The sequence below is a fragment of the Scatophagus argus genome, chromosome 12, assembly GCF_020382885.2.
Source record: "Scatophagus argus isolate fScaArg1 chromosome 12, fScaArg1.pri, whole genome shotgun sequence".
NCBI classification, from domain to species: Eukaryota; Metazoa; Chordata; class Actinopteri; family Scatophagidae; genus Scatophagus; species Scatophagus argus.
The window spans coordinates 12,325,266-12,337,314 of NC_058504.1; the positions used below are offsets into that span (position 1 = coordinate 12,325,266).

The 12,049-nt window shown below is 41.6% G+C and overlaps 1 protein-coding gene across 2 annotated transcripts in view; it reads left to right on the forward strand.

The window, feature by feature from the left end:
- The window catches only part of LOC124068671 (protein diaphanous homolog 1-like), an 88,131-nt gene that overhangs the window by 30,253 nt on the left and 45,829 nt on the right, over positions 1-12,049 (forward strand). For both annotated transcript variants that reach the window (XM_046407073.1, XM_046407074.1), the window contains 5 exons: positions 1,678-1,742; positions 3,514-3,693; positions 5,638-6,150; positions 7,876-7,990; positions 8,140-8,148. In XM_046407073.1, coding sequence (XP_046263029.1) covers positions 1,678-1,742; positions 3,514-3,693; positions 5,638-6,150; positions 7,876-7,990; positions 8,140-8,148 — 882 coding nt within the window. The remainder of the gene's footprint in view (positions 1-1,677; positions 1,743-3,513; positions 3,694-5,637; positions 6,151-7,875; positions 7,991-8,139; positions 8,149-12,049) is intronic.

Here is a 12,049-nt window from a genome sequence, read left to right on the forward strand (position 1 = left end):
TGACTCAGCCTGCTTCAGTTTAGCTTCAGATATTAACTTCATACAAACTTTGAAATGCATCTTTGCACAGAATAGGGACAGTTTTGTCTCCCATCCCTTACACTGGAATGCAATAGGAGAGGATATTTTTAGGAATGATTCAAGTTAGCAAAAACAGTTTTAAAGTACACATGGGTACGTGAGGATTTTTAGACAGACCTGAAAAACTGTGAACCTATCCTATAAGTATCCATGAACAAGACAGAGTCCCTACCACCTTCAGATGTAACACAGGCTTTTCTCTGGAGATCAAGACAGTGTTGTGATGACTGCTCGTCCGTTTCATTTCCTGTCACTCTGTTGAATACATGAAATGTTGAATTTTGCTGAAATTCGTGGACCTGAGTGACAGCTTCAAATATTGGCTAGGAAACACCTGCTGACTATAATGAACTAAACCAGAGCAGAATGGAGGTGTAGGCCATGTCTCAAGTGTTCAATACTCTTTTATGGTAGGTCTCCGTTGCTCACCAAAGGAGGCTCTAATTGCACTGCTTCTAAATGCGTCGTGACACACACACATAGTCTGGCTGGCCTCCTTTAAGGCTGCCAGAGTTATTATCGGTGGAAAGCAGCCCAATTCTGCCCTGCATGCATTATTTAGTGTTTTTCTTTGAACTCTGAAATTCAGCACAGTTTTTTCCCCCACATTCTGGCTCCCTTAGTGCTTTCTATTCGAAGTTTGTCCCATTTAGCCTAGCCACCATGACAGAAGTGCCCCCCCCAACGCATGCGGTAACCATACAAAGACATACACAAATGCACACTTTGACATTTTATGTGGGATGGCATATTACAGTGAGGTTCTTTCATCCAGCAAAATATCCAGCAAATACAACTTTATTTTATACAGTCAGTATAGTTCGCTTTATACATTTATGAAACTTCTTCATTTTCTATTCTAGCTTTTCACAACTCTTCTATCTCTGCTATCTGTGTGTTTGATTCCTCTCTTGAGCATCATGATTAGTTGTCTTTGATCCAGTGACTTTGTGGCATTCATCTTCATGTTAATTAGCTCTTTTATTGCTCATGCTCAGCAAGCCCTTGGGCACTGAACCACCTGTAGACCCTGCAATTATTCTGTAAAAGTACCCTGTTGGTTAGCCTGTGTCCTTCTCACCCTGTCTTCTGCCAAGCAGAACCTCTGATAATGGATTACTCCCAGACTGTTATTTGGTTTTTCTTTTATTTTTGCACAGTCTGGTAGAAAGAGGAGGGGTGAATATTAGACTTTGAAATAAAGTGGTATGAGATGTATTATGCATAGAGTAAAATTAGTGTACCCCCACCTCTCTACATATACACACACAGTCCGTTAGTTGTTGGAGACTTAAAGGGTAACAGTGTGTAGAAGCAACAGATAGCATCTTATTGTAATGAGGTGCTTCCACAGTTGTCTCACGGATCTTGACTCTGAGTAGTGAGATAACAGATGGAAACGCACAGGAAGTATCCCAATGTTTTTGTGTCTGTTTATGAATGTGTGTGCACACACAATGTGCCACACTGAAGGGTGCGATATTTTGAAGGCGAGGCGTGTGGAGAGCCATTGTCTGAAACCCTTATCTTATCCACCTCCTTTTTTTCCCTCCTCATCCACTTGCCCTCTCTTCTGCCCTCTCTGTTTGTCCACAGACAACATGGTGGACCAGACAAAGGTGGAAGCTAGCGAGGCCAAGGCAAATGAGCTGGTGAAGAAGGTGAAATACACACACAACTTCACTGACATTGCAAAATCATCTTTGCGCACACACCAGCAACAACAGCGTGCCAACATATTTACACGCCAACCCAGAGACACCTGGGCTACTACAACCACAGAGACGTAACAGAGAATCATGTATTGTAAAAAATAGTTCCCTCTCACACACATAGGGGATTGTAATGAAATTCTATGCAGTGAGTGTCTGACTGACATGGGATGACAAATGAGAAAAAGGGAAGAACAGAGGGTGATTAAAAGAATGAGCATACATGTGCCTTACAGCCACCAGACAGACAAATACTCTTACAGGCTAGTAGAAAAAAAACCCAAAACAAAACACCTTGCCACACTGGCATTCACACAAGGGAGTAAATGCCTTGATTGTGGTGTGCTACTTCCCTGATGTTTCTGTCTTAGTGACAGGATAATTGCAAAGAGGGAGCTGAAACTAGGCTTCGTTCAGGCGTGCATAAAGATACACACTCTCACATAGGATCATATCAATTGAATGCTCGCACGTACACACAAGCACACATTACTTGAACGCACTTGGACTAATTTTCCTTGACCACGCACACACACACCTTATTGCTGGTTGTGCATGGTGGGGTAATTGCAGGCAATTTTTGGCAGGAATTAGGGATGAGGCTGTCAGAGCACAGACAGCGATAGTAACAGATCTGCTGTCAGCAAATTAAATGGCCGTGTGTGTCTCTGTGTGTGGATACATCTGTTAAAACACTCTTATCTTGTTTGTCAACTGTCATAGAAGAAAAATCCTTGAAAATGTTGTGAGTAAATTCAAACTGGGGGTAAAATGTTTCTATATTTTGTTTCTTCTTCTTTAAAATGGAACTGAGAAGTGAATTCGTAAAAGCGTATTGAAGCATCTTAACTAAATGCCTGACACTAACTTGCAGTGTAAAATTTACAATGAAACTGAAAGCACCAGACTGGTGCTAGAAATGGCTTCTACAGGCCTTTGAGATATGGAAGCTGCTGCAGTTTTAAGAGGGCTTCTAAAAAGTTGTGTGGACACATTTTGCTCCTGTATTTCATTGGAGAAGCCTGGTGCATTGGTAGCTTCAGGGTTGATATTTATACTTAGTGTATTTCAAAATCTTTTACTTCTCTTCAGTTATCCTTTATATAAAATTGGCCTTCAACGACTTCTCCGCCAACCTTAATCCTTTAGCAGTAGTGCCCCCTTTTGAAGTGCAGCAACACCATAATCCATTCTGTGTTCATTTTATTTAACATATAATGTAACCTATATTTAAAACAAGAATGCCATCAAATCCTGTGCATGATAACTTGTTTTGTTTTATCACTTTATGGATGGCTGAAATAAAGCAACTAGAGAATTTTAAAATGTTCTTCTTTTTTCTCATGCGGTCTTAGTATGACATGACTGTGGATTTGTTGACTCAGTCTGTGCCTGCAGCCCAGTGCAAGAGATTTGTTTCCAAGGTGGATGTGGCTGTTACTGGTAGCACTGAAAGTTAAAGAGAAAGGCACATGATTAGCTGAATATTCATTACACAAACATATCAGGAACGCCAGTTTTACATCAGCGGCACAGTGTCTGTTCAGTTGTGCTAATAATGGAACCTTCTGTTAGTGTCTGAGTGAAATCTGAGAAAACATTGTTTACTCTTGAAATTAACCAATATACAAAAAAAAAAAATCTAAAATCAACAAAAAGTTCAACCCTTTCAGGATAACAGAGTCTGTTCCTGTCTCTGAACCTTTACTTGTTCTATTAGCTGGATGCAGAGTTGACAGCACGCCACGAGTTGCAGGTGGAGATGAAGAAACTGGAGGGCGACTATGAGCACAAGCTGCAGGACTTGAGCCAAGAGAAGGAACAGCTGGCCTCTTCCAAGCTAGAGAGAGAAAAGGAGAACCAGGGACTACAACAACAGCTAGACTCTCTACAACAGCAGGTACACGCACACACACAATCCCACAGACACCTGTCCATGTGGAGCCCCATGCCTTTTTAATTTAAACAGCTCATAATCTAAATAGAAGCTGTTTTGCATAGCTATTTTTATTTTTTACTGTAGAGAACTGGATTAATTAAATGTGACAAGTTCTTTCAATTGGTTTTTCGCTATGTGGGTTCATGTTAAAGTAAATGCTGGAATTCACTAAACTGAACATTGAGGTGAATCCAGTATGACACTATTTGTGGCTGCGGTTGAGAAAAGGAAAAAAAAGAACCCAAACATTTGTAGAGAATCCGTCAAGATTGAATCAGTCTTGTTTAATGTCCTGGAAACACGTGTACACAAAATAGAAACGTTTACTAAAACTGCAATAAGTAAAATATTTCAAAGTTTAGAGAAATGCAGCCGTGTAGAACTAAGCGCCAAAAAAGTTGTCCAACATCTATGCACACAGAACCCCTCCTGGCCTTAAATGATTTAGCCAACTGCCAGCATAGCATGAAAAGAGGAAACAAACTAAAACGATATTGTGAGAGGAAGCCAAATGCTTTAAAGATTAAGAAACTCAATAAAATCGTGGAAAGTGGGGAGGAATGTGAGAATAAAGAGTGACTAAAGGGAGGAGAAAGAAGAAGAAAGGGAATGGATGGAGATAGGACAAACAGCATTTTTAAGGCCAAGATACACTGTGTGTGTGTGTGTGTGTGTGTGTGTACGTACGTACACTCATACAGTAGGGAGGCAAATATGAGGATTGTTTAGCTGTCAGTGTCCTGCTGCCACACCAGCTGGACTCTGGCACACAGTGACACCCAAGCTCACAAACACACCAACTGACCCAGAACAGTCTGCCTCTGTGCATGTGTGCTCATAACCACATGAAGATATTTGTGTGTGTGTCTGTCTGTCAGTAAGAGAATGATACAGCTTCCAAAATCAGCCTCATCCAAAGTGGCTGATGCCAGCAGAGTCATATTTTCACCACACAAAAGCCCAAATACACACGCATATGCACACACAGTTGTCCAACACATCAACAGCTTCACCAGCCAGGCATCTAACAAGCTTCTTATACTAAGATGGCTCACTTTCTCTGTGTTTGAGGCACTGCCCATCGAAGATTTTTTCACATGTAGAGATCTCTCACTGTCTCTCTGTGTGATGCTGTGCCCAACTCTTCATCTGCTGCCTCACTAAGAAAGCTTGCCTTGGGGCCCTTTATGCCTGTTACTGTTATTTTATTTTCAAAGTCAGAGGAGGAAACAACACAAACAATTTGTTACACTATGTACAGACACTTTCACACATATACATGCACTGTTTACGTTTTATGCACCTAAGAATAGATACAGTAAATAAACCTCTCTATACTTGTGTGCCTTAACATGTATTATTCCCATTCAAAACCAGCCTTTTCTAATATGCCAGTTAGCTGACTGACTTTATTGACTTGGACATTTTTCTTAAGAATTTTCACCTCACACTTGTAAATACTGAAATTAGTAATTTAGTGTTGAAATATAAAATAGATTTCACCCTCACTTCTAATTTAGAAGTTTGTCCTCCTCTTTTAAAACTTTTGAATTCCTCTGAGGACTTAATTCCCTCCTGCTATGTTTTTCTCTCAATGCCTCACACATTATTCTCTCTCCATCTCTCCAGAAACTATATCTTGCCCAGGCTTTCATCTCTTTGTGTGTCACTCTTCTCCCTCTTTTGTTCTGCCTTTTGTCTCAAATCTAATCACTCAGTTGGCATGGCAATTCATTGGACATGGTGGAAATTGGCAAATCTATACAAAATTAATGTCTTTTTGAGAAACATATCATCAAGATATGCTAATATGATGAATTGCTCTCTATACTTTGAAGATATACAGTATGTCTAGTAGTATAAGCAGTATTTCTGATTACTTCCTGTATCCTTATTCCCCTACAGATTGAAAAACTGTCCAAAGATCTGGAAGAGGCCAAGACTAAAGTTGTCACAGTTACTGTTCCTGTACCAACACCTGGTCTGCCCCCTCCACCACCTGCTCCTCCCATCCCTGGCCAGAATGCAGGTGTGCCCCCTCCACCTCTACCCCCACCCCTACCAGGCCATGCCTGTGTCCCTGTTGCCCCACCACCTCCTCCTTTACCGGGTCAAGCCGGTATTCCCCCTGTTCCTCCCGCACCTCCTTTACCAGGCATGCCAGGCCCTCCACCACCTCCACCCCTCCCTGGTATGTCAGGCCCACCACCCCCTCCACCCTTACCAGGGATGGGGCCTCCGCCACCACCACCACTGCCTGGGTGTCCACCACCCCCAGCCCTGGGCATGCCTCCACCACCACCACCATTTGGCATGGGTGGCTGGGCTGCCCCTGCTCCACCTCCACTGCCTTTTGGGCTCCAGCCTAAGAAGGAGTACAAGCCTGAAGTCCAGCTGAAGAGAGCCAACTGGTGCAAGGTCAGTCCTAAGACAGATGGTTCTGTATATTATTGATATTTGAATAGCAGTTGTAAAATTGTCAGTAAGTTATTCATGTATTGATGCAACAATCTCTCAAAAATCCAAAAATTCACATTCATATCCTACCTTGTTTCGGTCATAATATGATATAACTAACCCTTTATGTCAACACTTAGCTTGCAAGGTTAAGAACTCATTTGTTATTAAGTCAATTTGTTTGGAACTTTCTGGCACAAATGAATAAATTTGGCGTGTAGCATCTTCAGACATTTCTCAACTTACTTCATTGTATTTGCTTGTGATCATGATAGTGTGTTTTGATGACAAAGCCACGGTGTTGGAAATACAAAATATGTCTAGCAGTGCAACACACTGTATTTCAGTTTCTCATTATCGCATGAGCATATAACATTTGTATTAAGAAAAGGGGGGATTTTATTATAAATGAATTTAATGTAATACAAAGTGTGTGTGTGTAAATTTTACAGTATACTACAGTTTAAATACAGTAGCTGTGCGAGAAGTGCGAGATGGAGATTCTGACCTAAAGTGACTTGCATGCATACGTGCATCTCATGACTATGTGCTTCATGTTCTTCTCCTTCTCCCTCTCATCTGTGATGGTTAAAACATCAAAACAGCCCCCTGTCTTTCTTTAGCCTAAAGCTACTGTTTAATGGCTTCAGCAGACTTCATCAGCATTTAACCTCTCTCTCTCTCTCTCTCTCTCTCTCTCTCTCTCTCTCTCTCTCACTCTCACTCTCTCTCTCTCTCTCTCTCTCTCTCTCTCTCTCACCCTCTCTCTCCCTCCCTCCCTCGTGCTGGAGAGAGTGTTTGACAAGGATGTCACAGAAATTGCTTTTTAATAAGCCTTCTTCTTTTAACTGCGCCACTGAAAGATAATTAAATTGCAGCTAGAAAGGACAGTATTCTTTTGTAATTTAAATTAACTTTTTCCCTGACTTGGTCTCAACCTCCTTTTTGCATGCTCTCTTGCTTCCTTTCTTGCTACTTCAGCTCATCCCCATATCACATTTCCTTTCCCTACTCTCTGTCTTTTCTGTCCTACACCCCCATCACTGAGGCTTTGTCCACAATGAAAGGACTGATATCTGTAAATTTACTACCGCTGCTTTCTCACTCACTCGCTTGCTCGTTCTCTCTCTCGCTTTCCCTTTGATGAGAACCTTTGGAAAGTGAAGGAAAAACATACAAAGTTAATTGTGACTTGTGACCAGAAAAGAGAGAGAGTGGAACACTAAGACAAAGGGAGGGATGCAGAGAAAGCTCCCGAGTAATGGTGAGGAAACAAATAATAAGGGAAAAAGAGGAACCCTATGTATTTCTTTGCCTTTCAGTGTATGAAGTGCAAGAAGTTCTGTGATAGAGGCAGTGTGCAAAGATTAGAGAAAACGACTACTTGTTTCCTCCTCTCCCTTCCCTCTTTGTGCCTTCCTGGCTTTACCCTTCTCCCCTCCCTCTACTATCATACCCTTGCCACTTCATTTTACAGCCCTGCTGTTTCTTTTGTTCTGTCGCTGCTTTATCTGCTCATCTCATTGTTTGCCAGGTGCACAGACGACCATTTTTGGAAAATCGAGTCAGTTGATAATATGGTTATTTAACAGATACAATGCATTTCTCCCTTTCTCTCTTTTTCTTTTTATCTCCCTCTGTGTCCCTCCTTCTCCCTCTGTACATGCTGGAATTTCTTTGTCTTAGATAGGACCAGAGGACCTATCTGAGAACAGTTTTTGGACCCAGGCAAAAGAGGAGCAATTTGAAAGCAATGAGCTCTTTGCCAAACTCACCTTGACCTTCTCCTCACAGACAAAGCGTGAGTGTGTTGCTTGTGTGTTTTATTGCTACCTTTATCATTTTGTGTTTCCCAATAATGAACAATGTCTGTTTCTCATCCCACCTACATCCCTCCCCTCTCTCCTCGCCTTAATGGCTATTTCAATTCTCCTGCCGTGCTTCCATCAGCCACTAAAGGTAAGAATATCATACACGTTTCCATTTAGCTCTTTTTTTACACGTCTTCTTCAGCCTTTCTCACCCTTCCCTTCTTCTCCTTGGAGGACACACTGCACATTTACATTATTCAGCAACTCTGTGTCAAAACAACATCTCATACTAGTTCATGAATAAACCACCCACACCTGTGTGTTCATCCTCTCAGTGTGCCCATGACTTGTTGTGCAGAGACAGCGTTCTTACTACCGAATGAGATGAATTGGGACTTGGGGACAGAGGGAAAGATGGACAAAGAGAGGAGGGTAGAGGGAGGGATAAGGAGAAGGTCACTGATGTCCTTTGACTAGCCACCTGCTGTCCTGGCACAAAGCGCTGACACATGGGCGTACACTCACACATGCACACTTGTCCACTCCTATCACCTTGTCCCAGTGTCACTGAGCCTTCTGCTCTAACTCCTCCATATTCATTTCATAACCAGGACACCAGGAAAGCACAGACAGACAGTGTGTGGGGGTGTGTATATAATTCCATCTGACCTTCAGATTCAGTCTCAGTACACACACAGACACACCTCTCATGTCATATACATAAACAAAGGTGCACATGCACACATGGCTGATGCTAGCTGTTGATGTCAGTTAAATGTCAGCGCTGGCAGCTGTCCCATCTGCATTCACCTGTATGGCAATTCCTAACGTCTGCCTGTCACTCTTTGATTTGACCCCCCCCCACTACCACCACCATCTTCTCTTGGCCCGCACACCCACACCTCCACTTTTTATTGGCTGAGACAGCCGCCTGTTCCAGTTGATGTCTAATAACCTTTTCTGAGAGCTGACTATAAAGACACCGTGGCCTTTTCATAGCCCCACACCTGTCTGTATGTCTGCCTGTGTGGATGTATTGTATCTTTGTGTGTGTCTGTGTGCGTGTGTGAGAGAGAGAAAGAGAGATTGAGACGGTGACAGAGAGACCAGGTCCAGTATGTTTACTGTTGTTCATTGTGTTGTTGATTTCATGTGCATGTTTTGAATCTGTTCAAGTTTGATAGTTAGGAACAAAACATTCTTTGAAAGAGAACCAGGATTCCATTGAGCTTTGTGCCTGCTCCTGAGTGCATGTGTGTCCACACTATGTCTGGTTATGCAGATTGACCCTTCACCCCCTCATCCCTGCCTCTCTTGCTTAAAAACACCACTCAAGGCCTAATATTCCTTCTGACCTCTCTATCCTTCTCCTTATCCCTCACCTTCTCATTCTCCTGTTCCTCCTCCTCCTCCTCCTCATCTTGCAACTCCCATTCTTCGTTGCATGGCAAAAGCAGGCTGATACCACATCTAGTCACCACTGACCCTTCCTGACCCTTCTTCCTCCTCTCCATCAGCTACGTTTGTAAGCACACACACACCCACGCAGAATACACATGTGCAGGGAGGCAGTGTGCTTGGGGTAAGGTCAGGGGTGACCTCTGAGGCTTGACTGAAGAACAGAGATCTGATGGTGGGAGACATGCCCTCTCGCTATATGTGCCTTTGTGTTTTGCTCTTTATCCATATATTTATTTGTGTTTTCAGTCTGAATATCTGTAGCTGTGTGTGCATATCTATCTTTTCTCTCTCAATGAAAGCAAAGTCAAGTTCAGTACTAAAGCTCATTCCAGTTAAACCTTTATGCTCCCATTAATTTGAAGTTGCACTTCACTAGTTAGAATTATTTACAGGTTTTTTTGTTTGTTTGTTTGTTTTTTTGAGGGAAAAGCAGAAAAAGAGGTGTCAGGTGTTCTTCTGTACCTGATTGTGTTATATTGGCATATCATCTAGTCTCATACTGATTGCAGGCCCAGGAATTTATTCCATTCTAAATCATATGGTAACAGACTGTGTCACAATGAAAAAAATCAATAAAACATTGTATTGTGATGAAACAGGTGATTTACACCCCTTGTAAACTCTAGGATGTTCCTAGAGACTTATTTTCATGATGTCTAAATGGGAGGTTTGAACTAAGGATAGTCCACTAGTCTAAAAGTAAGAAAAAGCCTGGTGTCAACTAGCAAGGGTAGCAATATTTTAATGACTAGTCGGCTAATCATGCACATCCCTGTTGTGAACAACTATTGTAGCCAAGGCCAGTGTTAGCAGTACTGTGCTGCACAACATTGTATTCCCCAGGATGGACTGAACTAAGCTGTCAGCATTGGAAATGAGAAATACTGTGTGCTTTTTGTTGTCAGTAAATTGAGCAAGTCCTTATTGGGAATAGAACTGAAGATTTTCAGACTTGTTTGCAGGGTTTTCAGTGTATCCATGTTGATAAACCACTTTTTCTTCACATAAAACACATTAAGGTTGAAGGTACATTTAATGTGGTGGACGGCTTTGTTTTACCCTAAGCTCCACCTTTTTGAAAAGAAAATATACAATAATACATTCTTGATAAGCATGCATGCTGTGTTTTATGTGACTGAGCTTCTCAGTGTGGTTGAACTGATGCCCAGTGTGAGATAATAGCAGGCTGTTACACTGTACATCTGTGCAGCCTGGTGCAATATAAAATTCTGTTTTAAGCTCCATCCAGACTATTCACAAGAATTTATTAGTATATAACTATTCCACTGCAGTATTTGTGATGGAGACATGATGCTAAAATGCCGTCTTCTTCCTGTCTGTATTCCTGTCGGATGTCTAGAGAGGACTATTATTTTTTCCCATTGCTGTGCTGTGCGAGTGTAAGGGCTTATAACTGCAGATCTGGTATGACTATTTGCAATTGTAAACAGTCAAGTTATTTAGATGAGCAAGTATGTATGACTCTGAAGCGGATAAGGTTTCAAGCTTGAGCTTATCCTCACATTCTCCCTTAAGCTACTGGTACTCATATCCTCACTTTGAAGTGCCTGTGTTGGTTTTCTGCTTTTTTTCTTCTATCTATCTTATCCTATCTTATAATTTTATATTCTTATAATAATAATAATAATAACAGTAGTAAAAATAACAAGTGAGCAAAATCCAAATTGAGGATGTTGTTATGCATAGTTGACCAATTTTATAAAGTACTGAGCAGTGACAAGGACAGAATTCTTACACTGTTCATCTGAGTATATATTTTCTGAACTGTCCTTTTCTCACTTTTTCATCTCTCTTTGATAGCTTGTGCCTTTTGAACTCGGCACCTCAGATAGCCCAATTAGTAAAAGAATGAGAGGAAGACTAAGAAATGGAAAAAGGAGGAGGGAGGTAGGTGGGGGGAAAAAAGAGTGAGCCAAGGGAAAGGCTGGGCAAGGGGGAACGGAAGTGATTAATTTGATTCAGGAGAGAAAAGGGCCAGGAGCATATGATTATTAATCCTCATAATGTGAGGATCATTTTAATATCCCATTTCTCCAGCATTTACACCCTTTTGTGTTTCACTCTGTATCACTGTGTTTCTGTGGTCTGTAGTACGACGACCTCATCTCTCTTTTGGTGGACATACCCAACCACCAACGCTCCCCAAGGAGGCACTTTACAATACTGTTACAACAGCACAAATTTGCTTCCTATAAAAAAAACCAAAAAAAACCTGACATGTTTATTGCAGATGAATGCATGTTTGTCAGTACAGGTTTTGTCTGTATGCTGGTGTATGTGCTCAAGAGAGTGGGTGGGTGAGCTCAGCCACATTTACAAGCCAATTATAATAAGCCTTTTGATCTCACTGTGTTCTGAAGAAATCAATTTCCTTCTCTGTAGGTACAGTGTGTTCATGAGTATGTGTGTATTTGTATTGCTAAGTTTCCTCTTAGGTCTGTTTCGTTCACTTTTCATCTTAATGAGCCACACATCAGGAAAAAAGTAGCCTGTGTGAGTGTGTGTGTGCGTGCTTACATTGGACCTTTCACAGGTTGTAGACCAATCACTTCATTGATGAAGTGCAA